This window comes from Stegostoma tigrinum, chromosome 35, assembly GCF_030684315.1.
Source record: "Stegostoma tigrinum isolate sSteTig4 chromosome 35, sSteTig4.hap1, whole genome shotgun sequence".
Lineage (NCBI taxonomy): Eukaryota > Metazoa > Chordata > Chondrichthyes > Orectolobiformes > Stegostomatidae > Stegostoma > Stegostoma tigrinum.
This window is the reverse complement of record NC_081388.1, coordinates 23,409,883-23,437,768: the sequence shown is the minus strand read 5'-3', so window position 1 is coordinate 23,437,768 and position 27,886 is coordinate 23,409,883. Positions and strand designations below refer to the sequence as shown.

At 44.3% G+C, this 27,886-nt stretch overlaps 1 protein-coding gene across 2 annotated transcripts; it reads left to right on the top strand.

Annotated features, from left to right (window-relative positions):
* Positions 1-33: 33 nt before the first annotated feature.
* On the top strand, positions 34-27,886 carry LOC132206008 (intercellular adhesion molecule 5-like). 2 transcript variants are annotated; one of them, XM_059639978.1, is made up of 8 exons: positions 34-796; positions 5,825-6,100; positions 12,748-13,062; positions 14,234-14,527; positions 15,217-15,504; positions 19,349-19,633; positions 20,496-20,724; positions 26,916-27,027. In XM_059639978.1, exons 1-7 carry the CDS (start codon positions 727-729, stop codon positions 20,693-20,695), a joined length of 1,728 nt encoding a protein of 575 aa, XP_059495961.1. In that variant the 5' UTR covers positions 34-726; the 3' UTR covers positions 20,696-20,724; positions 26,916-27,027. The 2 variants fall into 2 exon arrangements, with proteins under 2 accessions (XP_059495961.1, XP_059495962.1); XM_059639979.1 differs by lacking the exon at positions 20,496-20,724 and having other exon boundaries at positions 26,916-27,886.

Sequence of the window (27,886 nt, the reverse complement as noted above, 5' to 3'; positions counted from 1 at the left end):
CCACTTGAACACTGAGGCACGGCAGGGACAGTGAAAAGGCCAGTGCAGTCTTGGGGAACGTTGCACTGCAGGGGCCCTGTTAATCTGAGCTACCATGTGCTGATTGAGATGGGAGTCAAAACTCAATCTTAGGCACCACAATATTTTCAAGATGTTCTCGTCAATGGTTCTCAATCAGTCACCATCAGCAAAAGCAGATGATCTGACACGATCACATTACAGTCTGCTGGAGCTTGCCGAGCATATACTGGTTGATGAACTTCCCAGGGTCTCATGGTCACTGCATCTCGCAACAACTCGATTCGCTGCACCCCTAGCCCTGGCCGCCTCCAATGTGGGGGCCACTTCGATCAGCAGCCCCTTGGAATCGATCAGTTGGAGTGTGGGAGCATTTCATCGTCAATCCTCCGGGACTGAGCCGAGAGAACCACCGGAACATTTCAGAATTATTCAGCATTATGTAAAGAGAAACAAAAGATGTGTCGGGCCTTTGTGGAAGTGATATAAAGGAAGACTGGGAGTGGAAATCCCCCACGTTCCGCGACTTGACTTGTAACCGGAAGAATTGTCAAATGATAAATGGACTAACAGTTTCTCAGTTAGTTTGAAATGACAGCAGGTTTCTCTAGGTTTAGTTAAAGTCTCAAAATTCCGAAACTTTTAAAGTTATTGTGACTCCAGATTATTTTAAAATTTTAAATTATAGAAATTATTATTTCTATAATAATGATGGATTCTCGACTATTTTTAACTGCAGCGTGTATTTGGATTTTCACGTTACTCTTCGCCGTTTCAGGCAAGTAAAGAATTTTTAAATATATGTCTAACTATTTACATAGACTGAAGTAGTATTATGATATGTTTACTACTTCAGTGCAGTAAAAAGGATAACTTTGTTCGCTTTTCCCATAATAATTTCTCCGTTCCTGATTTCCTGATATATAAATTGTTTCAGTTTCAGTTTATCAGGAAGTTAAACTCTGGCTTTGTTTTAGACTTCTATTTAACTAATTAAGGAACGCAGAAATGAAATAAAAATAGTCGAGTGTACAGAGATCTGCATCATTCATATAACTCAAATCAATCCTTGTGAATTGGTGAATTCATAACATCAGTTGGCTAAAATCTGATCCATATCTTTCGCTCTGTTTCACGGTCATCATGATCTCTCGCCGTGTGCATTGTTAGAGCTCTTGGAAAGGAGGGGAGGTTCTGAGCTGTATCTTTAACTGGGTTACATTTTCAATTTGCCTGGATATAAAACAACTAATTACAGGCTGGTCATTTATGGCAAGCAAAAGTTTTCTTTCCCATTCAAGAGAGCAACCTTTCCCGTGTGACAGTATCAGCTGGAAATAAAATCACCAGAGAGACCTTGAGGTGAGCAATTGTCCAGTGGTACGATCACTAAATAATTCATCCAACCACTCAGTGAATTCATCCAACCACCCAGCGAATTCAGCCAAACACCCAGCGAATTCAGCCAAACACTGACCTGGGGTTGAATCCATGGCAGATGGTGGAATTTGAATTCAGTTAAAGAAAAATGTGGAGTTAAGACTCTGATGATGACTGTGAATCCATTGTCAATTGTCAGAATACCCCTTCTGGTTCACTAATGCTCTTTAGAAAGGAAACTGCCATCTTTACCTAGCCTGGTCTAAATGTGCATCCAGACCCACAGCAATGTGGTTGAGTCTTAACTGCCCTCCAGGCAATTAGGAATGGGCAGTAAATGCTGACCCACATCACTTTGAATGAATAAACAACATTATGGATTGCAGAAACAAAAGCAGAAATTGCTGGAAAATCTCAGCGAATCTTGCAGCATCTAAAAACAGAAATCAGAGTTAATGGTGGTCCTTCCTCAGACTGGATGGTTGCTGGGAAAATATAGGTTGATATGCAGAAAATAGGGAGAGGAGAGGGGATCAGGATTAAACAACAGGTGGGGATAGAGCCCAAAGAGATAGAATAGCACATGGATAGACAAAGGAGTTTATAATAATTGGCTGGGAGGGTGAATAATTGTTAATAGAGACTGTTAGTGGCCAACAATAGGTAGTGTGTAATGGCAGGCTATGTGATAACAAGACCTGGTGTGTGGGGTATGGGCCGAGGACATGGGAGAGTTAGACCCTAAAGGTATTGAACTCGATATTGAATCCAGAGGGCTGCAGGGTCCCCAAGAGGAAAATGAGATGCTGTTATTCCTGCTTGCATTGAGCGACACTGGAAGACTGCCTCAAGCCAGAGACAGAGATGTTGGTCAGGGAACACGGTGGTGCATGAAAGTGGCAAGCAACAGGAAGCTCAGGGTCTTTTTTGTGAGCAGAATGTAGATGTTCTGTGAAGCGGTCATTGTTTCCCCAATGTAGAAGAGACCCCACATTGTGAGCAGTGAATGCAGTAAACTAGATTCTGGTGTTGCTTCACCTGGAAGGTATGTTTGGACCCTTGGATACTACTCTGGGAGGAGGTAAATGGGCAGGTGTTATTGTTTGTCATGAACCGAGTGTAGGTGTTCTGCAAAGCGGTCCCCAAGCCTCCGCTTGGTTTCCCCAATGTAGAGGGAGCCACAACGGGTACAGCGAATGCAGTATACCATATTGGCGGATGTGCAGGTGAACCTCTGCTTGATGTGTAAAGTCTTCTTGGGGCCTGGGATGGGGTGAGGGAGGAGGTGTGGGGGCAAGTGTAGCACTTCCTGCGGCTGTGGGGAAAAGTGCCGAGGGTGGGAGGGTTGGAGGGGAGTGTGGAGCGGACAGTGGAGCGGAGAGAGTGGTCCCTCTGGAAGGCAGATAAGGACAGGGAGGGAAATATATCCTTGGTGGTGGGGTCAGATTGTAGGTGGTGGAAGTGGCAGAGAATGGTGCGTTGAATCCAGAGGTTAATGGGGTGATACATGAGGACAAAGGGAATTCTGTTTTTATTGGGCGTGTGAGGGCCGAGGTGCAGCAAACACAACAAAGACAGTGATGGATATTTTTGACCACTGCGGGGGGTGGGGGGGGGGGGGGGGGGTGTTGCGGTCCTTGAAATATGAGGACATCTGCGATGTGCAGGAGCGGAATGCCTCATCCTGGGAGCAAATGCGGTGGAGGCAAAGGAATTGGGAATAGGGGATGGCATTCTTGCAGGTAGGAGGGTGGGACGAGGTGTATTCCAGGTAGCTGTGGGAGTTGGTAGACTTGATATAAGGGTCTAGGCCCGAAGCGTCAGCTTTTGTGCTCCTGAGATGCTGCTTGTCCTGTTGTGTTCATCCAGCTCCACACGTTGTTATCTTGATACAGATATCAGTTTCAGAGCAGTTACCAGAAATGGAGACAGAGAGGTCCAGGAAGGTGAGGGAGGAATCAGATGCTTCCAGTGAACTTGAGATTGAAGTGGAAGGTGTTAGTGAAGTCGATGAACTGTTCAAGCTCCTCGTGGGAGCAAGAGGCGGCGCCGATACAGTCATCAATGTACCGGAAGAGGTGGGGTTTGGGGCCTGTGTAGGTGCAGAAGAGGGACTGTTCCACGTAACCTACAAAGAGGCAGGCATAGCTGGGGCCCATGCAGGTACCCATGGCCACCCCCTTAGTCTGTAGGAAGTGGGAGGAATCGAAAGAGAAGTTGTTGAGGGTGAAGACGGGTTCGGCTAGGCGGATAAGGGTGTCAGTGGAGGGGGACTGGTCGGGTCTGTGGGACAGGAAGAAGCGGAGGGCCTTTAGGCCAGCTGAATGAGGAATGCAGGCGTATGGGGACTGGACGCCCATGGTGAAAACGAGGTGTTGGGGACCGGGGAATTGGAAGTCTTGGACAAGGTGGAGGGTGTGGGTGGTGTCATGGGCATAAGCAGGGAGTTCCAGGACCAAGGGGGAGAAAATGGAGTCGAGACAGGTGGAGATGAGTTCAATGGGGCAGAAGCAGGTGGAGACAATGGGTTGACCAGGGCAGGCAGGCTTGTGGATTTTGGGAAAGAGATAGAAGCTGGTGTTGCGGGGTTGGGAAAGATGAGGTTGGAGGCTGTGGGTAGGAGGTCACCTGAGGCGATGAGGTTGTGGATGGTTTGGGAGATGATGGTTTGGTGGTTGGGGTTGGGGTCATGATCCGGGGGAGATAGGAGGAGGTGTCAGAGAGCTGGCGTCTGGCCTCTGTGATGTAAAGGTCAGTGCGTCATACTACAACTGCACCTCCCTGGTCTGCAGGACAAGAGGGGGTTAGGGAAATATGTGTCTGGTGGTGGCATCTCACTGAAGGTGGCAGAATGACATCTGATGAAATGGGCAGGGACTCGAAGAGGGAGAAAAGACTGGGTCAAGGTAGGAAGAGATGAGTTGTGTGGGGCAGGAGCAAGCTGGAACAATGGTGCTGCTGGCACTGTCCTGTTTGTGGATTTTTGGAAAGAGGCAGAAGCGAGCAGTGAGTACTGTGTACAGCTTTTGTCACAACAGTTGACAATTTGAGAAACACAAGGTGGCATTCAAGAGTGATCAGAGGGGATTTACAGGGAGTTGCCGAGACTGGAGAGTTGTAAATATGAAGAGATATTCAACAGATTGTGATGATTTTCTTTGGAGGAGAGAGGCTGAAAGGAAATGTAATTGAGGTGTCCAACATTATGAGGGGCCACTTAACAGAAGTCAGTCAAATGCAGCTCGATACAGATAACTGTGAGGTGCTGCAGATTGGAAAGTCAAACCAAGGTAGGAGTTATACAGTAAATGGTAAGGCCCCGAGGAATGGCGTGGAACACAGGGATGCAGGTGTACAAGCACACGAATGGTGCAAGCAGTGTGATGGGTGGATAGGGTGGTGAAGGAGGCGTTTAGCAGGCTGGCCTTCACTGGTTGAGTGGTGGAGTTGGGACCCTATGTTACAGTTGTATAAGGTGTTGGTGAGGCTGCACTTGGTGTATTGTGTACAGTTTTGGTCACCCTGTTATAGGAAATACGGAATTAAACTAGAAAGTGGGCACAGAAGATTTACAAGGACGTTGCCAGGATTAGTAGGCCTGAGTTATAGGGAGAGGTTTTCTTTTCCTTTTTTCATTCACAGGATGAGGGAGTCACTGGCTGGACAGCGTTTATTGCCCATCCTTAATTGCCCAGAGGGCAGTTAAGAATCAACCACATTGCTGTGGGTCTGCAGTCACATGTAGGCCAGACCAGGTAAGGATGGCAGTTTCCTTCCCCAAAGGACATTAGTGAACCGGGTGGGTTTTTTCAACAATCAACAACGGATTCATGGTCACCATTACACGCTTAATTCCAGATATTTATTGAATTTAAATTCTACCACCTGCCATGGCAGGATTTGAACCCAGGTCCCTCGAACATTATCTGGGTCTCTGTATTAACATGCCAGTGGTATTACCACTAGGTCTCCAGGATAGGGTTGTTCAGGATAGGACTTCATTTCATGGAACGTAGCAGAATGAGGGGTGACCTTATTGAGGTGTATAAAATCTGAGGGTAAAGAAGATGAATGCATATTGTCCCTTTCCCAGGGATGGGGAGTTGAAAACTAGAGGGCACAGATTTAAAGTAAGAGGAGAAAGATTTAAGAAGGACCTGAGGGGCAACTTCTTCATGTAGTGGGTGGTGCGTATATGGAATGGGCTGCCACAGAAAGTGGTTGAGGCAGAGACAATAGCAACGTTTAGATAGGTACATGGATGGGAAGGGTCAGCTGAGTGGGTGGTATGGCCAGCATGGATCAGTTTGGGCTGAAGGGCCTGTTTCCATGCAGTATTACTCTATGACTGTCTGACTGTATGTCTCGAAAATGACTCAAATGGGTCATGTGTCTCTCTATTTACTGTACTTTGTTTTCTTGGCAGCCACTGAAACTGAATTTGAAATTTCAATCGATGTCAACCCTGAGGCGGTGGAATTTGGAGGCTCCATCGATATGAACTGCAGCACAACATGTCCTGATCCAACAGTCGTTGTGGAATATAAATCAGGGATAAATCCTAACAGGACAAAGGGCCGTACTTGGTATTATGACTATTTCTCACTTGTTCAGGAGTGGGACTTTACACTCGTGTGTTCTGTGATCTGTAAATCAAAGAACTCTAAGCCTAAGGAGAAGAAAATGCTTGTCACAGTATACAGTGAGTACAAACTCTCGTTTGAATATGTATATGGAACACATGAGGTTGGGTGAAAGGTGGTGTGGAACAGTTTAAACTGTGAGAAGTTTCCTAGCTGCATTGGTGTGAAATGGGTTTATGCTAAGCCCTCCCACACTTCACCATCTGGTGGTCTTTATATTCCTTCGTAGGTTGAGGGCATTACTGGCCCAAACATTATTTGCTGCCCTTCAACTGAGTCCCTTGAGAGGCCACCTCAGAGGTATAATAGAGTGAACCACAAAGCTGTGGTCTGGATCAGATAAAATGGCAGAGTTTCTCCCCTAAAGGATATCCGCGAGTGAAACAGATGGTTTGTGAGACAATTAGTGGAAGGTTCATAACATTTTTACTGAGACAAATTTTATTTCTTGTAAGAGGTAACTTGTAGAGACATGTGGGAGTGCAGTCTACATCCTTCCAGCTCTGTGTTGTGGTCTTTGAGGGCTGTTTTTTGCTATGAGACCTAGTGAGCTTTCACACCATATCTTACCCAACTCATCTCATTAATCACTCAATACACTTACTGGGACTTCTGCCTTGCCACATTCCAGCACCATTTTATTCTGCGTGTTCCTGGAACAACTCACCACTCAGCAGAAACACTGCAGTTAGTCAGCATTCTTGGTACTGAGGCCATCTGTAAAAAGCCCTTTGTGCACCTTGACAAGCTCTGTAAGCCTGCAGCTACCTTGCCTAGTTCCTGACATTTGCCCTGGCCTTAGCAGACAGGGAGAAATTGGCAAGTGCTTTGGAGGCAAGGACCTGGAGGTACCGCTGGAGCGGGTGGGGCACAGGGATGCCTTTCTTCACCCCTAGGACCAATAGTGGAGACTATGACACCAAACCATGGCAAGCTGGACTGAGACTGTCACCCATGTTACTGCAGCCCTCTGCCACCAGCAGGAGTACACAGTAATGTCATGAGAAGATCGATAACTTTCTCCACTCTGTCAGTGTAAGTGCCTCTGTCGTCTCTCCAATAGATTTGTGGCAGCGAGCTCAGTCACATGAGTTGCACAGCTAGCAGTAGGGCGGGAAGTATTAGACACTCCCAGCCACATTTACAGCAAGCACCAAGCTGTGTAAACATTGGGTTTTGGGGTTTGAGAGTCAGCTGGAAGCAAAGCAGTGTCTCTCCAAGTCTGGGAATTATGTGGAAGGCAAGATTTTAGATGTGGTCACTCCACACCTGAAAGATGTGCAGTTGGAGAAGGAATGGGTGACCACCAGACAGGAGGAGGGGAACAGGCAAGTAGACAGGCAAGCCCCAGAGTCTGTCTCATCCTAAAATAGCTTTTCTGAGTTGGAAAACATTGAGATGCACAATTCTTCTGAGGGATGTTGCCTGCGTCCAACTGCACAGAGATGGAAAGAGGGGGAGAACATTAGTGATAGGAGACCCAGCCGTGAGGGATACAGACAGGCATTTCAGCAGCTGCAGATCTGACTGTAGGATGGGTGTGTTATTCTCCATTGCCACTGTCAAGGATGTCACTGAAAGGCTGCAGGGCAGTTTGTAAAGGACAGTGAACTGTTGGAGATTATGGTTCTCATTGCAACAGAGGGAGAAAAAGGGATAAGGTGCTGCAACAAGAATTGACAGAGCTGGGTCTCAGATTAAAAAGTAGGACCTCAAAGAATGTGATTTCTGGTGCCATGTGCTCGTGAGTCTATGAAAAACACATATCACAGCTTTGCTGAAGAGTTAGGACAGGGGGATGGGCTTTAGATTCATGGAGAAGGTGGAACCTGTTCAAATCTGACAGATCGCACCTGAACCAGAATGAGAGCAACATCCTTACAGGGAAGGGGGTGGAATTTCGTGCAATCGGTAGGATTTAAACTAATTTGACAGGCAGGTAGGTTACAGACTGGAGGTGAGGTCGGACTGATACAAACAAACAAGTCATTTCTGTGGGAAAGGCAGAGTACATATAGTTAGGGGTTAAGGCACAAAGGAACATGGCAAGGCTGGATGGCATTTATTTTAATGCAAGGAGTCTTGAGAGCTAGGGTAGATGAGGTGAGGATGGTGATTGACACATGGGCATGTGATATTTTAGATTAGATTCCCTACAATGTAGAAACAGGCCCTTCGACCCAACAAGTCTACACTGCCCCTTGGAGCATCGCACCCAGACCCATCCCCCTATAACCCACACGCCCCTGAACACTACATCACTGCAATCACAGAGACATGGTTGATGGAGCGATAGGACTGACAGCTAGAGGTATAGAATCCCAGGCAAAATACAAAGGGAAGAAAAGATGAAGTGGTCCCACAATATTGATCATGGAGTAAAGAGCACTATGAGTATCGCAATAAGGAGGGATGATAACTTACAGTGTTCCTGAAATGAGACCATAAGGTGTGTGTGTATGTGTGTGTGTGTGTGTGTGTGTGTGTGTGTGTGTGTGCGTGTGTGTGTGTGTGTTTGTGTGTGTGCGTGTGTGTGTACGTGTGTGTGTGTGTGTTTGTGTGTGTGTGTGTCTGTGTGTGTGTGTGTGTGTTTGTGTGTGTACGTGTGTGTGTGTGTTTGTGTGTGTGTGTGTGTGTGTCTGTGTGTGTGTGTGTGTGTTTGTGTGTGTGTGTGCGTGTGTGTGTGCGTGTGTGCGTGTGTGTGTGCGTGTGTGCGTGTGTGTGCGTGTTTGTGTGTGTGTGTTTGTGTGTGTTTGTGTGTGTTTGTGTGTGTTTGTGTTTGTGTGTGTGTGTGTGTGTGTGTGTGTGTGTGTGTGTGTGTGTGTGTGTACAGAGCAGTCCCAAACAGTCAGGGACAGATAGACAGGCAGATATGTGGGTGGATTAAAGAGAAGTGTGAAAATAAGGGGGTAAGAATAATATGGAGTTTAAGTCCCTCAATATTAACTGGGACAAACTAAGTGTGAAAAGTTTATAGGGGGCATGGAGGAAAGCGTTTTTTAGGTCAGCACATTGATATTCCTACAAGAAAAGCGGCAGTACTGGATCTATGTTGGGGATTGAGGCTAGTGAGTTTCAAAGTGTCAGTGGACGGGCTTGCATTTTGGTGATAGAGACCATATTTCAGTGAGACTTCAGATAGTCATGGAAAATAACAAAATTAGACCAGCAATAAAGGTTCTAAATTAGGGAAAGTGATGAGGATGACAAGACAGCACCTGACCAAAGTGGACTGTCAGCAGCAACATTTAGGAAAATCTCCATCAGAGTAATGGGAATCGTGAAAAAAGGAAATAGAGTGCACCCGGCAACATGTTCCGGACGTGAAGAGCTGGGAGTTGGGGGTGGCGGGGGAGAGGCGTTGGAGGAGACAAATTAATCCTGGGAAATACAAGCACACAGCTTGACTTGCTGGTCAGCAATCCTCAGCCAAGTGACACACATCTCACTGTGGGGCAATGCACTATGTCAGTCCCACACTGGCACCATGTGCCATGTGAAAGCAGGTGGTTCAGCTGTTTGTCCTGGGACTGAGGGGGTGGTTTAAAAGGAGGTATGGTGTCCCAGTGACATGAGTAACATGACAGAGGGCATGATGCACGGCTCATGGCCTGGCAGGTTGGAAATGGGAGGAGTGAGGGAGCTTGCTGCAAGCAATCGAGAGAGCAGTAGGTCATGAGCCTTGGAGGAAGGTGGGTGCAATAACCAAGATAGAGTGCGTGTGAAGTAGGAGAGAGAAGAGTGTGGCACTGGAGGAGCAGAGAATACTATTGATTTTCCTACAGTACTGCTGGCCGTTCCTCTGGACAGTGGAGACCGCACTGACCCTGATGTGACTTTATACCAGGCTGCAAGGTCCGTTGCTGTGGTCTACTGTTCTGGCCATCAGAAAAGTATCATATCCTCCACCAGGGCATCCAGATCCCTGGTGAAGAACTGGAGAACCACCCTCCCCTTCTCTGAAATGTTCAGAATCCATCCATCACTGAGCAGGGCATTGTCAGTTTAGCAGCGCTCGTCTGGGTGCGTAGCAAATTCTTAAAGATGGTGAGGATGTGAGGAGATAGTTGCCCCATGGATTCACAAGTTGCATTCCAGAATCTAATACCTGGAAAAATTCCACTTTTCAGTTACTCTGAGAAGCCCCCTCCCTTCAGGCATTCCCTTTCCCAATAGAATGAACTGACCACTGCTGCGCCCAGCTTTCTGACAGATGACTTCTTTTCAGCTCACAAAGCTGATCAGGGTTACCACTTTCCCCGTGGCCTGCGTCTGACTAACAACCTGAAGATAACATCCTTTTCAGCTAAAAACAGCACTGTTCCTGCTTGGAGCTCGCTTCTTGTTATGGTCCTAGCTGGTGGTCAGACAGCTCAAGTCCAATTCTGATTTGTTCACTGTTGGTGGTCAGTCACTAAACATTGTACAGACCTTATCATTTACTTTTCTGTACTTTTGACTATGGTCCAAAATGGGAGAAGAGATCAGTTTTAAAACCAAGGACTGTGGAAGGACTTGCTTAACATTTTTTTTAAAAAGTGACTGAAACTCATTGTGTATCGTGTTTACACAGCTGCTTTAGTCAAATTCGGCACCAAAGTAAAGGGAGGAGGTAGAGTTAGATTTGGCTGATTGTACAATTATGAAATATTATGGGTCTAAAACTTATCTGCCCAATGAGTATTCTCTGATTCCTCGGCAGCTGAACAAGTGGGTCATCACACTTATTCACTCAATTTACTAAAGCAGCAATGTTGGAGAAACTCAGCCGGTCTGGCAGCTCTGTGGAGAGAAAACAGTTAAATTCTCAAGTCCAGTGATGCTTCTGGATGATACTGTCCTTTCAAAATAATTTATTTCTGCCTCGGTGTCCCTGTGTCGCAGGACACCGTGCATATGGTCCTGTAAAATTTAAAGCCCAAGCTTCCAAATAATAACATATCATGAACCTTCACTACACTCAGTCTCTCATGCTCGCACATTGTCTTACTATCTCTCACCCAGCTGCCTGCAACCTGTAAACTGTTCTGAGTGAGCCTTGAATCAGTTTGATTCACTTATTGAAAATTTCACAGTAAGTCCAACCTTAATTGCTAGACAGAACCAAATATAGTGTGCCTGAATATTACAAAGATACAGAGGACTTGCTGACAGCATAAATTGCACAAAACAAGAAGTAATTGATTCCATCACAGTATCCAAAACATTTCCTTTGATGTATTAGAAAATATGCCAATTGCCTGATCTTACAATCAGAGATGAGAGTCAAAACTGAAGGGTGCTATTTGGTCAAACAAATCCAAACCAGCTTCCAAAAAAATCAGTCTCAACATGAAATCCTGCAGGCTTACTTCCTTCAAGTTCTCGTGCAATTTTCTTTGGAAATTATTGATTTTTTTTCACTTCACCAGTGGCATGGGCAGTGGATTCCAGGTCATCAGCACTCACTGTGGACCAAAGTTCTTCTTTGCTTCCCACCGGCACTTCTTGTCCAAAATCTGAAATCTGTGATGCCTGATCCCTTACTGTAAGCTAATGCATAGAGTTTTCCTTGTCTAACTTATCCAAGAGCCTGTACTAATCTTGTATGCCAAGATCAAATCTCCACCCAATCTCCAGGGAGCTCAACTTACCCTTATAACCATGCTGACTGCTCAAATCCCTGGAAATCCCTTGTAAAATTTCCTCTACATTCTCTCAAGCGTGTTCACTTTTCTAAACTGTGGAGACCAGAACTGGATGCAGAACTAACCAGAGTTTAGTATAATGGGCTACAGGACAACAACATAAGGGCAGGGGGGCAAAACTCCTTGTTGCTGTCCTGCTGTTCAATGTAATTACAGCTGATTTATATCTTAACTCCATCCATGCATTTTGGTTCACAACACAAAATATTTTTTTCCTGTTGATTTCCTGGTTAGAGTAAATCCCGAAATATGTTGCCTATCCCTAGTTTCTCTCGAACATGGTGGTGAAGCAGTTTATATAGCCAGTGTCATCTTTAAATGTAACTTCTACCTAACTTCAGTTAGGCACTGAATTCTTGGATCATCACCTAATCACACTGAAGGAGCAGTGATAAGTTTCCACGTCAGGATAGTGAGTGACTTGGAGGGGAACTTATCAGTGATGGCGCCCCCATGCTACTGCTGCCCTTGTCTTTCCTGATGGCAGCGGTGATGGATTTGGGGGGAAGCTGTTGAAGGAGTCTGGGTGAGTTAGTGGAGGAATTTATAGAAATGTTATTATACATTGAGGTTAATGATAAAGAGCTGAACCAAAAATTCAATGTTGGCTTTGAAGGAGAACTGGAACCATGCTGAGGAAGAACTGGCAGCTGAGTGAGGGATGGATGTGGTTAGTGTAATTGATCAGAGGGAATGGAGGAGATTGGCACATGCTCAGTAGGCAAAGTTGTGGTGTATATCATGACATGATTCAATGTGGCAACAGTTTCACATGTTGTTATTGCAATCAGTGCTAATTTCATTGCTATTAAATCATAGCCCCAGCTCCACATTCTTGTCCTACTGCAGAGCACGAGGCGTGAAAGAGCAGGCCAGGCACAGGCTGGCCTAGCCTCCACTGCACACAAGGACTATTTACATACATCATGAAAAGTACATGTGTTAAACAGAAAGAGGATTAGAATTGGAGTTTTCACAGATCGATTATTTCAAAGAATCCTGTTAACTATTTTTCACAGATCGAGAGATAAACATTACATCACTCCCTGAAGTGCTGGAGGTTAACAGGAGATATAGTCTGCAGTGCATCGGACCAAGAGTCTACCCAAACAACAAACTCATTCTCACATGGTTGAGAGGGAGTGAGATTGTTCAGAGAAATTCTGCAGAAAACCAAGGTCTTCCGGATGAAGATAACAGGTTGAGAAATGTCTTCAATTTCACTGCAAGTCTATCAGATGATGGACAGGAGTACACCTGCTTGGCTGAAGTGGACTTGGGCTCTAACACCACAATGTCAATCACAAACTCCTCTGTCACTCTGCAAACCTACTGTAAGTTCCAGCTGCACAAGAAACACTCTCCTCATTTAGAGAATACCATGGTTTAAATATCTATAATTTGTTAAGAATTAGCAATGGGAAATTACGTTGACAAAAGTTGTCGTTAGTTCCCCTTGTGTCATTAATACAAAGTGTGATGATAAACATTCCACATCCTGGACAATGACGCAAACATGCAACCTTTTCAGTGGTAGAGAAGGCTACAGATACAACATTTGTAAGACATTAGAACACGAAAGGCTTAGAGGGATACGGACCAAATGCAGGCAAATGGGAGTAATTCAGTTAAGGAAACCTGTCCTGTTTCCTTGCTGTATGACTCTATGACCAGTTCATGGTGTAATTGTAAATGTTCTACAGCTGCAGGATGTGCAAAAACTGATTTGAAAAGGTCAATAAAGTCATTGCAAGGCAGAGAAACAGAAGGAACTGGTGTTGGAATACACTATTGGACACCTTGAGCCTGGTCTGCTATTCAACGACTAATCTTTGACTGTAGCTCCATGTCCTTACCAATTCCCATAAATGTTGAATCTCCTTCTTTGAAGTGGAGAGCTCAAATTGGAGGATTTTCTGACATGGCAGACATTCCACTGTTTAAAGTGCCCTAACGTGCACTCTTTCTGCTGACAGGAGCCCTGGATGATTGTGGTAGCCACAGGGGAACCAGCAGTTTCCTGACAGTGGCAGGTATTTTGAAAGAAATTTCACTGAGCTGCATTAAATATAACTCAGTGACCAGGAGATGGGATCATAAAAAGTTCAGAAAATCTCATGATACAGGGAAGGCAAAGAAAACTTCACAGATTTATCCCTAGGTCACGAACACTGAAATTCCAACCTCAGTTGGGATGTTATGGACAGATGCAAGTAAGAACACAGTGAAGCTAAATCAGGACTGCACTGACACGCAGAGGAACTGGCCCACAAGAAACAGACTTAGTATTTGAAGTGCCTGAAAGGTAGCAAGAATTAATTTGAAAATAAAAGCGGTGAGATGACTGCAGATGACTCCAGTTTCCTCACTATGGGTGAATGTGGTAAATCCCTGGGGTGATGTATTGTCCAATACCTGCATTGCTCCCTTTTCCACACTGTCCATTAAAAACTAAAATACACCGCAGCAAATTAAAATGAAGTGGATTTCTTGTCTGTATTACAGCTTTCATGGATCAGCCTAGAATCCTGGACAAAAGGCCCAAAGAAGTGAAGCAAGAGGTCATATTAACATGTGAGGTCTCAGATGTCTATCCAGTTGAGAAGATGAGAGTACGATGGTTTCAGGATGGTGAGGAACTGAACTCAGTTACCACAAGGCCAAATTCTAACACTGTTCAATCAACAGCAGCGTGGACACCGCAGGAAACTGGTCTGATCGAAGTTGTCTGTATGGCTGATTTTGAGAAGTATCCATCAGTTCCCTCAAAGAATCACACGGTCTTCATTGAGGTGTACGGTAAGGATTCTGGTTGTGGGGGGAGGGCTGGGGTGGCTTACCATTCAGCAACATTCTGATAGTTCATCACTGTCAACATTGCAACGTGTCAGAACTTTCATCACTTTAAACAATAGAGAAGCAGCTACCAGTAAATACATTGACCACTGTCTAATCTTTAATACTGACAAATGTCGTTTCAAAAGTTGCAAACACAAGTTACCACAAGACCAAATGAAAGAAGAATTGTACATTCCTGTAGTCCCTTTCTCATTCTCAGGGATTTTCAAAGTGTTTCACAGCCAGAGAATTATCTCTGAGAGCAGTTCCACTGTTTCATTAGCACATATCCTCTGGAGTGAACCACTTACAGTAAACTCACCAAGGACAGATGTTAAATGCTTAAACCCTGAGAACAATTTAACTAAACACAGATTTTAGGATTCTACAAACTGAAATGAGCAGAATAAATATTACAATAGCTTTGGTCAGTTTGGGTCAGGAATGAATGTTGTGTTAGATATTTGGAATACTGAAGGAACACTGAAAGATGCTATAGGGCTTTGTACACCATCCTGATACAGCAATGAAGTAGGGGCTGAGCAAGAAGGACTAATTGCTGTCTGCCTTTGTGTGACTGTTATTAACCTCACACTGAGGGACCACAGGACAAAGGAATGTTTCTAACAGTTTCTGTCTCTTGTTTTTAGTTTTCTCTTCCCCTGAAATCCAAATACCAACCAGCCATGAAGGAAATCTGGTTAACATTACGTGCCATGTATTAAATGTCTCAGGGGATCTTGAACTCAAACTGAAGAAAGAAAATGACATATTAGCGAAAGGATCGAGCAGTACTGGGCTCACTATCTCTCATACAGTACAGGCTCAAGCAAAGCTGGATGGACAGCAGTTTATCTGTGAAGCTGAACTGAAACTTCAAGATCAGTCAATAGCCAGCCCTGTTATTAAACAACAGGTTGGAACCCTCCATGTCCTGTGTAAGTAGCATTATTTACCTCATGAAAGGTCATTGGGATTTTTTGTCAAAATGGACACCAATGAAATTCTCATACCGACTCTCCTCTTGGTCCTAACCAAATTGATTTGGTCTCCTCACACAGAGACTGCCCTGTTCTCACAGAGGCCAAAGGGACAGAGATCCCCAGGTGAGGACACTGTCCATTATTACCCCAGTGCAATGTGCCACAGACTGTAACTGTGTGAGTATGTGTCCTCCCCCATGAGGCAAGGCCATGTACTGACCATACCACTGGAAATGATACTGGAGGACGAGCAGGTCACCCCACATGGAGAAAGGAGGGGAAGCTCAAAGCAAAGCCAGCCTGGGCTAGTGTAATCTGTGGGATAACAATGGGACTGATTCAATGATTTGTGAGGTATCCAAGAATAACATTTTCAATGGAGGTAATTGTGAATTTGTGAAAAACGAATAGTTAACATTCAGCCCATGATGATTGCAGAAAGAGTTATGTGATTGTCCAGCACTTATGCTCCCATCATGCTGACCTCAAAGGCAGAAACACAGTTCCAGTAATAGGCACAGTGCCCTTTGGAATCCTGCCCGACTTTTATGCCCACTCGTGTCCCACCATGACCGACTTGCCAGCCCACTCATTATAGTAAGTGTAAAATTCTGACCATTGTCCCTCTCCAGTGCTATTATCATTCCTTGAAGCAATATTTCTATAGCTATCACCATTTCCTTTTAGTATTCTCTCTCAAATACCTTATTACCAGAAGTGATACATTTCCAGTTCTGCCTTTCTATAAGGCAGGCTCATCTCCCTGCCTCTTTCTCATATATTCCAACCTTCAGCTCGCCAGCCTTATTTACCATGCTATAATCTGCTCAAAAACTATATTACCTCAAACTGGCAGACCTTTCCCAATTATATGATCCAAAAGTTCCAAACCACAGGAATGAAGGAAACTGCAGGTAAGTGTAAACAGTTTCTCATGGACTTTTCATTGTCCGATCCTAACACAGAAGTTTTCTTTGATTTGAAATGGAATGTAACGACTCATTGTGATTTAAAATTAGAATCTGAAGAGTTGTGAATGATATGGAACTTTGTGCAATCATCTGCCAACATCCCTACTTCTGAACTTACGGTGGAGGGTAATTGATATGACTCATAAAGTGATCTTAAATTATTACAGATAAATAGATTGATATGTGGTTTGTAGTAGTCACTGCTTATCTGGAAAAGCTGTGTTTGAGATGCTTTACAGCACAGAAATGTTACACATATTGTATTAACAAACTCTATACTTGGTGAAACACTCACTCTGTGTCTCCTGTGAAAAAATGAAAGAAGCTGAAAGAAAATATGAAGACGAGACCTTTCCATGAACATTGCATGGTGCCCATTGGCAGCTATTGGATAGGATCAGGGTAAACCCTAAGGCTTTCTATAGGTATTTAAGGAATAAAAGAATGACGAAAGTAAGATTAGGCCCAATCAAGGATAGTAGTGGTAAGTTGTGTGTGGAGTCAGAGGAGATAGGGGAAGCACTGAATGAATATTTTTCAACAGTATTCACTCTAGAAAACGACAATGCTGTCGGGGAGAATACTGAGATACAGGCTACTAGACTAGGTGGGATTGAGGTTCACAAGGAAGAAGTATTAGAAATCCTACAGAGGGTGAAGATAGATAAGTCCCCTGGGCCGGATGGGATTAATCCTCGGATCCTCTGAAAATTCAGAGAGGAGATTGCCGAGCCTTTGGCATTGATCTTTAACTCGTCATTGTCTACAGGAATAGTGCCAGACAACTGGAGGATAGCAAATGTGGTTCCCCTGTTCAAGAAGGGGAGTAGAGACAACCCTGGTAATTATAGACCAGTGAGCCTAACTTCAGTTGTTGGTAAAGTGTTGGAAAGGGTTACAAGGGATAGGATTTATAATCATCTAGAAAAGAATAAATTGATTAGGGATAGTCAGCACGGTTTTGTGAAGGGAAGGTCGTGCCTCACAAACCTTATTGAGTTCTTTGAGAAGGTGACCAAACAGGTAGATGAGAGTAAACCGGTTGATGTGGTGTATACGGATTTCAGCAAGGCGTTCGATAAGGTTACCCACAGTAGGCTATTGTACAAAATGTGGAGGAGTGGAATTGTGGGAGATATAGCAGTTTGGATCGGAAGTTGGCTTGCTGAAAGAAGGCAGAGGGTGGTGGTTGATGGGAAATGTTCATCCTGGAGAGCAGTTACTAGTGGTGTACCGCAAGGGTCGGTGTTGGGTCCACTGCTGTTTGTCATTTTTATAAATGACCTGGATGAGGGCGTAGAAGGATGGATTAGTAAATTTGCAGATGACGCTAAGGTCGGTGGAGTTGTGGATAGTGACGAAGGATGCTGTAGGTTGCAGAGAGACATAGATAAGCTGCAGAGCTGGGCTGAGAGGTGGCAAATGGAGTTTAATGCAGACAAGTGTGAGGTGATGCACTTTGGTAGGAGTAACCGGAAGGCAAAGTACTGAGCTAATGGTAAGATTCTTGGTAGTGTAGATGAGCAGAGAGATCTCGGTGTCCATGTACACAGATCCTTGAAAGTTGCCACCCAGGTTGACAGGGCTGTTAAGAAGGCATAGAGTGTTTTAGCTTTTATTAATAGAGGGATCGAGTTCCAGAACCAAGAGGTTATGGTGAAGCTGTACAAAACTCTGGTGCAGCCGCACTTGGAGTATTGCGTACAGTTCTGGTCACTGCATTATATACATGGAATAGTGTAGGTTAGATGGGCTTGAGATCGGTATGACAGGTCGGCACAACATCGAGGGCCGAAGGGCCTGTACTGTGCTGTAATGTTCTATGTTTCTATGAATCCACCGCCGCTGAACGCTGTGGAGGCCAGGTCATTGAGTACATTTAATACTGAGATAGACAGGTTCTTGACTGTCAAGGGGATCAAAGGTTACAGGGAGAAAGCAGGACAATGGAGCTGAGAAACATATCAGCCATGATTGAATGGTGGAGCAGATTCAATGGGCTGAAGGGCCTAATTTCTGCTCCTGTGTCTTATGGTCTTATGAGGTCACCTTTGCTTGTCCCTGTTGTTGGTTCTCTCTTGATTTGCCGCCGACCCAGTCTAGCAGCAATATCCTTCAGTACTCGACCAGCTCAGTCGGTGGTGCTGCTAAGTCATTCTTATCAATGGACATTGAAGTCTCCCACCCAGAGTACATTCTGTATTGGCCACCCTCAGTGTTTCCTCTAAATTATTTTCAACATGGAGGAGTACAAATTCAGATCGGCAGGGGAGGGGGTATGGTTCATGGTAAACACCAGGAGGTTTCCTTGTCCATGTTTGGCCTCATGTCATGTCACGTTGTGGGGTCCAGGGTCACTGTTGAAGCCTCCCAGGACAACTCCCTGCTAACTGTATAGCAATGTGCCACTGCCGCTGTAACCTACCAGCCCACTCTACCCCTTGTAAATGACCAGAACATTGTCCTCCTCACAGTTTACAATGCTTCCACATTTTCTGTCATTAGCTTTCTAACTGAATTTCCATCTCCTTTGACTTGGAAAATCGTTTGCATTTGTTTGCCTCCCTTTGCCCCTTTGTGGGAATTTACGTTGACTGTGCCCAAACCATTTTGTCTTTGAAGGCAGTTCATTGTTCAGCTATTGATTTTCCATGAACCTTTGGTTTTTGTTCATTCGGCCCTGTTCTTTTCTTGCCCTGTTGAAGTCCACTCTCCCCCAGTACGTGGCCAGGTTTGGATATCCTGCTAACTGAAGCAGTGTTGGGGAGCTGTATCAGTGATCCTGTGGGTATGCCTGCCTATTTTCATCTTTTTCTTCTCTTTTCCAGATAAACCACGAGACACATTCATGACCATATCAGTAAATAACAAAACAGTGTCAGGCTTTCCAGTAGAAGTCACTAAAGCTGATGAAATTACATTAAGCTGTATGTCCGATGGAAGACCCTCACCTGTATTAGAGTGGGTAAATCCCAGTAATGGCAACAATATTGAGATTGGTCCTCGATTTCTTCGTATTCCGTACATAACCTCAGAACATCAAGGAATTTATATATGTAGAGCTACCAATCAATATGGAAGTGATGAGAAGGATGTGGACATCAGGGTCAAAGGTCAGAATTTTATATTACTATTGTTCTTATTACTTTGGGCTCCTGTTCTCCCGCACCCTTTCTGGAAATGGGACATGTGGATAAACTGCTCCCTGTCTCTAATAATACTGCTCTGTAACTGGTACATTGGGTACAAGTGGCTCAGAGAGACAGTCTCCTGCATGTGTTCCTTTTCGTGTGTTGAAGTACCTTCCTCCTGCGCTGTGTTTGTCCCACATGCCTGGGTAATAACTTCAAGGGGGGTTGGGGGGCTGTGACTCCACACACTGCCACTCCATGGAGCAAAGTATTGACAGATCAATGAGTAAAGCACACATCGCCGGGCTTCACTTCTCATAGTGAGGGGTGAGGGGTGAACAGCATAAATACAGCGAGAAAATACAGGGAGGACATTCTGCAAACGCAGCAGCTCAATCAGTGCCTCAGGGATAGTGCTGATGAATGTTTAGGGTTGGATTCTGAAAGAAGGAGACGACATTTAATCATGCTATTAGCAATGTAAGAGATAGATAGGAATTATCAATTCCGGAAATTCAAACCAGCGAAAAGAAATGCTGTTATCAATTTGTTTGGAACATCACATTGAATTTAGTTATTCCTGCAGGATTTAACCAGGAATAGACAGGGAGTTGAGGGCACGCTGCCAAGGAGTGGCATGTAGTATGGGAGGAATGAAAGAAGGCGCAGAACACAACATGGAAAACAGGCAGGAAAGAGCTGAATAAAACACACTGGACATTTCATTGAAAAATATCCTTTGTTTACAATCCACAGATTTTGGAAATGTTCAGACATGTTGCAATTAATATATTTCTCTAGACTGTTGATGGGCTGTGTATCTTTTCTTTCTATGTTCTCATAGGCTTAAAATGGATAATAGTAGTGACCGTAGGAATAGCAGCAGTATTGACGACTGCGGTAGTGGCGGCCTTGTACCAGAAATTCAATGCCCGTAAAAGAGGAGAATATAATGTACAGAATGCAAAACCCAACAACAATGCACAGATCCCCAATGGGAATAATCATCAGGAAGATGTCCCTCTGGTGGAATGTCATCCCTAGCTCGGTAACACAGCAACAATTACAAACTGGTATGAAATATGTTCTGCAAACACCCAACGCAATCAGTGTCTCGGGGAAAATGCTGATGAATGTTTGTTTAGGTCTGAAAAGTTATAAATGAAGAAAATCTTTAATTGTGGTGGAAGCAAAATTCTGAGACCTACTTAAACGATGAAAGAAAGTCATCATATTTTGAGAATCCTTCTGTCAACAACAAGAACATGCATTTTTCTGGAACCTTTAATGTAATAGACATCCCAAGACGTGCTACAGAAGCTGCAGGACCATAAGATGTAGAAAAAGGATTAGATTATCCCGCTGTTACATCTGGTGCACCTTCTGGTTGTGGCTGAAATTTCTCAAATCCATTTTCCTGCCTTCTCCCCCTAAGCTTTGATCCCATTCCCAATCAAGAACCAAATATCTCTGTCTTGAAGACACATTCAATGACTTGGCCTCTACAGCCCACTGTGACAATGAGTTCCACAGATTAATCACCCTCATTTGATTTCTAAAGGGTCACCCCTTCATTCTGATGCTGTGGTCTCAGATCCAGGTCTCTCCTGCTAGTGGAAACGTCTTCTCCACCTCCTCTATCCAGGCCTCTCAGTGTTGTGTACATTTCAATCAGATCCCCCTCAGCATTATAAACACCTTTGCATACTCAAACACTCTTCATATGACAAATCCTTCATCCCAGAGATCTTTCTTGTAACCCTCCTCTGGAGCTCCTGAAATGTGATCACATCTTCCCTTAGATATGGGGCCCAACACTGATCACAATATTGCAAATGCAATCTGACCAGAGACATATGAGTATCAGTATACATCCCTGCTTTTGTATCCTAGCTCTCCTGGCATGAATGCTAACATTGTATTTGCCTTCCGAGCCACCAACTGAACCTGCATGCTAACCTTAAGAGAATCCTGAACTAGGACTCCCAAGTCTTTATTCTTCCTACCAAAGTGCAGAATCTCACACTTTCCCACATCATATTCCATCTGTCATTTTTTTTGCCCACTCTCCTAACCTGTCCAAGTCCTTCTGCAGCCTCCCCACTTCCCAAGCATGACCTGTCCCTCCACCTATGAAGCAATGATAAATAATGTGTAACATATTATTGTAGGAGTTTGATCTCAAAGGAGAGATGGATGGATGTCGGTCGTTTCTTTGACTTTCTGACCTTAAAACAAAATCAATGTGCAAACTAAATATCTTAGTCTCACCATAATATGTGATGATTGTAGAATCCCTGCAGGAGCCGCTGTTGTGTTCGTGGGTAAAATGCTTACAGTCTTGTACTTATGAAAAGCAGCTCACATGTATTAAGGGAATTAGTTCTGTTTTAATCTCAGAACAGAAGGTTCAAAGGTTTAGTTCAGAAAATAGCAGAGCCCTTCTCAGGAAATAGAATAATTTCTTCAAGAAGCAAAATTAAGTCAGTTCAGGGGAACCAGTCACATTAGCTGCTGTGGTTTCTAGTTTGTAGAGCTTCCAAACCAGGAGACTTTGAACTGAACTCTTCAAGTTGAAATTGACAAAGTTTTGGCATCAGAATTATGGCAAATCCATGGCAGTGAACTTGGACCGGAATTGGAAACACAGGCACAAATGTTCCTTCTGTTACTACGTCAGAATTCAGATCGGTCTTCCTGGACAGTGTCCCCAGCTGAGCACTAAGATCCTGTGCAGGCTATTCACTGACCCTTCAACCTCTCCCTCCTACAATCCAAAGTCCCCAGCTGCTTCAAGAAGAACACTATCATCCCCGTACCCAATAAAACACATGCAGTGTAACCAGTGCCTTAATGACTACTGCCCAGTGGCTCTGACTTCAATCATCATGAAGTGCTTCAAGAGGCTGGTCATGGCCTTCATCAACTCCAGTCTCCCAATCTGCCTCAATCCCCTATAGTTTGCCTACTGACATAACGGGTCCACGGAGGATGCCATATCTCTAGCCCTGCACTCATCCCTGGAATATCTGGACAACAAAGACACATACATGAGACTGCCGTTCATTGACTACAGCGCCGCCTTCAACACCATTATCCCCTCCAGACTGATCTCAAAACTGTGTGACCTTGGTCTCGGCTCCACCCTCTGAAACTGGGTCCTCAGCTTTCTGACCCACAGACCCCAATCAATGAGGATAGGTAACTGCTCCTCCCCCAACACTGTTCAACACTGGAGACCCCCGAAGGATGCATCCTCAGCCCCCTTCTATACTCCCTGTACACATACGACTGTGGTCTCAAATTCCGAACAAATGCCATCTACAAGTTTGCTGACGATGCCCCTGTAGTGGGATGGATATCTAACAATGACGAGTCAAACTACAGAAGGGAGATAGAGGGCTTGTGACGTGGTGCAATGAAAATAATCTGTCTCTCAACTTCGGCAAAATTAAAGAACTGATCATCGACTTCAGAAAGAAAGGAGGAGAACACACCACATCTACATGAGAATTGAGGTTGTGAGAGTGGACAGCATCAAGTTCCTCAGGGTGATGATAACCGACAACCTGTCCTGTGCTTCCCATGTAAATGTGACAGTCAGGAAGGCACAACAGCCTCTTCTTCCTCATGCAGCTCAGGAAATGTGCCATGTCCATGAGGTCCCTCACCAACTTCTACAGATGCACCACTGAAAGCAGACTGTCTGGGTGCATACAGCCTGGTACGGCAACTGCTCTGCCCAGGGCCGTAAGAAACTACAGAAGGTGGTGTGCACAGTCCAGACTGTCACAGAAGCCAACCTTCCACCCATGGACTCCATTTACATGGCTTGCTGCCATGGAATAGCGGCCAACATCATCAAAGATGCATTGCACCCCGGTAATGACCTCGTACAACCTCTTCCATCAGGCAGCAGGTACAGAAAGCTGAACACACGCACCAGCAGGTTCAGGAACAGCTTCTTTCCAGCTGTTATCAGTCTGATGACACGGCTGTCTAACTTCAAATAATGCTGATCCTGTTAATGTTGATCTTGTCTCACATACATCCAGTATAGTGTAATATATAGGCCTTATTCTGACAAGCTTTTCTTCACCCGGTAATCTGTATGTCCTCGCTTACTATGATCTACCTGTACTGCTCATAAACAAAGCTTTCCACTGAACTTGGATACACATGCCAATAAATCAAACCAAATCAAATATCCTCAACAGTGTAAGGAGAATAAACTGGAAAGTCAGTTAAGTAAAAATGTTAAGCTGGCAGTGACACTTTTCTGGAATTGAGTCAGTTATATTTGTTATCTTTCTTTGTGCAATAAGTTTATGCTTTGTTGTTAAAGAACATCTGGAGCCTCATGTGACCAGGTTCCAGAAACTAACCTAAATGTTAAATAACTGCAAAATTAAACATATCATCTATGAAACCAGGTTTTATTCTGTGTTCTGACTTCCCCTGTAGTACGTCAGCAGGGATCTTCACAAAACCATGAAAAACAATTTGCTACTGAGTCTCAGGCGGTATTAGGAATTCTGACCAACGCTTGTTCAAAGAAGTATGTTTACAAAGTTCTTAAGATGTAGGATTATTGGAATTATTTGGAAGGCCAAAGGCATTGTCTTTAGTTCCTGCTACATCTCGGTCCCCCAGGCCACTTGCATTTGTTTTACTGGAAACTGCAAGAGATGGATCTTTTGCAGCTTTAGGCTTGAATTTTCACTCAGTCAGAACGTTCCAAGCCATCTATAAATATTGGGGCAGGAGCCACTTGTATGATTTGTTGCCATATGCGACATCGTTTCCCCACCCCTGGAGTGAAAGTATCAGCGGTGTTGGACCTTTCTACTGAGGCTGGTTAGGAAATTTCCCAAACTGAGTTACTGCTTCTGTACCAAAGATCCACGGATCCTGGTGCCATGTAACTGAACCTGCACTTCTATCCACATACTGACAACATCGCAAAGCTGACATTTTTCTCTTTTGTAACATTGCCAGAGCCTGCATCTTCCCAAACTCACCTGCCCCTGAGCCTTCAATGACTTCTACACTTCACCACCACCACACTTAAGGCCAGCTTCCCACATTCATTCTTTGAAAACCTGATGTCAGTCTTTGTACTACCATATCTTTAGTCACACTAAGTCCATACCATACTAACTCACCATCTCTGTGCTGACTAAACTACATTTGGTCCTGGCTAAACAATGCCTTGACTTTCAAATTATCTTTCAGGTTTTCCAGTCTGTTCATGAGCTCATTCTTCCCTATCTCTGTAATCTCCTGCACTCATATAACCCTCTGAGATATTTGTACTCCTCTAATTCTGGCTTCAGTAGAACCTCCAACATTAGTGGCTGCACTGTTTAGATTGCCGAGGGCCTAAATTCTGGAATTCTCTTCCTGAACCCCTCTAGCGCCCTTTCCTCCTCTAAGGTGCTTCCTTTCAGCTACTTCCCTGACTAAGCTTTTGATTATCCAAACTGGCATCACTAAGCAAAAGCAGAAGCTTGTTGGAGAAACTCATCAGCCCTGGCAGCATCTGCGGAGAGAAAGCTAAGATTTTCAGCCCAGTGACATTTCTCAGTAACTGCCTGATAAATGTGGAACTCAGAGCTGGGGGAAAGGAATAAGTTTGACAGACAAAGTGATGTATGATTGTAAGCCAGGAAGAAGAAAAGCAGATAATGAGTCCATAAGTAGATGAAAATGGGTTCGCTGTGCTGAAAGCAGCCCATGTCACGACAGGGTCTGGAGTGCGGGGTGAGTAAAGGACATGGAATGATGTGTCCAAGTTCTAAAATTATTGAAATTAATATCGAATCCTGGAAGCTTAAGCGACCCCATGCAGAAAATAAGATGCTGTTCCTCCATCTCCTGCTGAGCCTCACTCGAGCACTACAGTAGTCCCAAGACAGCGATTTTGGCTGGGGAACACAGGTTGCGTTGAATTGGCAGGCAGCTGGCAGGCCAGGGTTGTTCTTACAGGCAGAATGTAGATGTTCCACAGAAAGGTCACCCAGTCTGTGTTTCATCTTGCCATTGCGGAAAACTAAAGGGATCACATTGTAATTAGCGAACACAGTAGATTAGATTGAGTGAAGTGGAGGTGAATCGCTGCTTCACTTAGATGGAATGCCTGAGGCCTTGGACAGTGAGGAGGTGAATGAGCAAATATTACACCCTCTGTGATTACATGGGAAAGTGTAATCTGAGGGGGTGTGAAGACAGATTTAAGAGTGCAGGAGGAGTGAACCGAGGTGTCCCAAATGGAGCAGCGCCTGTGAAATGCTGACAAGGGAAGAGAGTGTAATATGTGTCTGCTGGTGGCATCCCACTGGAGGGGGCAGAAATAGTATCTTATAGTCCTTTGGTGCTGGTAGGATAGAAACTGAGGTCTGGGGCACCTTGTTAGCCTTGTGAAAGAGAAGAGCAGGGGTGAAGGCGGAAGAACGGGAAAGGTGTTGGATACAGTAAGGACCTTATCAACTGCAATTGTAAGGAATCCTCGGTTGAGGAAAATAGTGGTCATTTCTGAGGATCCCTGCAGAATAGATGTGGTAGAGGAAGTTGGTGTGAGGATTTAATTCTTACAGTCCAGCTGACTGTAGGGGTCAATGGATTATACGTGTCTGTGTCAAATATTGCTTTCTGACAGGTCAGCAAGCACAGGCATTGTGGGTAAATAGAATGGGTGTGTGTTAGGTTATGGAGATCAGAGTTAGATGAAATTAATTTCACAGAGGGTGCAAATTTATAAAATTGGCAGAGTCCAGTTGGAGCAGTGGGTTTTGAAGGTTAAGGCGAGTTTCAAGATAACAAGTGCGGGCATGGGGGTTTCAGAAGTCAATGGGTTGAGGCAAGGCCAGAGACATGCAATATTATTGCAGTGGAAGTGGGTGGTCTGAGTGTTGCAAACATAATTGGGGTCAGAAATTCAACACAGGCTTGCCGAGAAGGCTAATGTCAGGGGCAGGTTTATTCAGGCTCAAAGGCAGGACTGCAAAGGGAATGGGAATTATCACAGCAGCTTTCGACAATGGCTTTGATTTTCTGATATCATTAGTTGTAGGATGTTCCTGCTCGTCCCATACTGATTCTTTGAGAATCGCCTGTGCAAAGGTAGGGTTGAGTTTCCTCCTTGAACCAACTCAGTCTATCTGGTAAATGTGGGAATGATGTGATTAAGCAATGGATTTCTTCATTATAAACATGTTGCTTTGAAACAAAGCAATAATTTGTGTTTTCACTAATATCTTCACAGGTACAAGATACAGAGTCTCTCCAATAATCTGCGTGACAATTGGCATAGCCATCGGATTGATTATAACACTTATCAATAAGTTCAGCACTGCAAATAGAAGTGGCAGCTATAATGTCTGCGATAGAAATCAACCTGTGGGAGATAGGTCAATGAATCCCATCAGGGATAATTGAATGGAAACAAAGATCAACAAATTGAGATATCAACAGCACCGGCGATGGCTCAAGTAGAAATCACTAAACTAAAACTGCATTTTCCTTACTAAGGTTATTGCTTGTGTTTGGTGAAGTATGCTTTAATCTAATTGTAAAATTTTCACATTTAAAAACATTCTAGATATTTGGAAAGATTTTATGAATCCTTTATTTTGAAAGTCATTTCCTACAAACTTATTTTTGTATTCCTATTAATTGAAAGAAATACTGTTAATTCCTGGGGTACATATTGATTTATTAGCATGCATTTATAGTACAGCATGTTACAGGACCACATGAAATAGGCCATTCAGCCCCTTGGGCCTGCTCTGCCATTCAATAGGATCATGTCTGATCTGACATTCCTCAAAACCATTTTCCTGTGTTTTCCCCAAAACTCTTGATTTCCCTCACTTCTCAAGAATCTGTCTACCTCAACCCTAAATAAACACCAGGACTTTAAAGTTTTGGCAAAGATCTGTAACTTGGGTTGTGGATGAAATTGTTGACTTGCTTGCCGAGCTGGCTGGTTTTTGTTCAGACATTTTGTCACCACGCTTGGTGACATCAACAGTGGAGCGTCCAATGAAGCGATGGGATAGTGTAGGGGGAGGGGCTTAGATCAGTTCACAGGTCGACGCAACATCGAGGGCCGAAGGGCCTGTTCTGCGCTGTATTGTTCTATGTTCTATTCTACTCTGCTTGGAATTTATACTGTCCAGTCTGTTATAGTGAGTACTGTCATTTCTGGTTTTGAACTGTTTGTGTTTGTGTATG

What these genes read in the sequence shown, in the direction of transcription:
- LOC132206008 (XM_059639978.1), top strand. Translation starts at nt 727, where the DNA reads ATGATGGATTCTCGACTATTTTTAACTGCAGCGTGTATTTGGATTTTC. An exon ending in AATGCTTGTCACAGTATACA is followed by an intron (nt 6,101 to 12,747) that starts GTGAGTACAAAC and finishes TATTTTTCACAG; the next exon opens with ATCGAGAGATAAACATTACA. An exon ending in GGTCTTCATTGAGGTGTACG is followed by an intron (nt 14,528 to 15,216) that starts GTAAGGATTCTG and finishes TCTTGTTTTTAG; the next exon opens with TTTTCTCTTCCCCTGAAATC.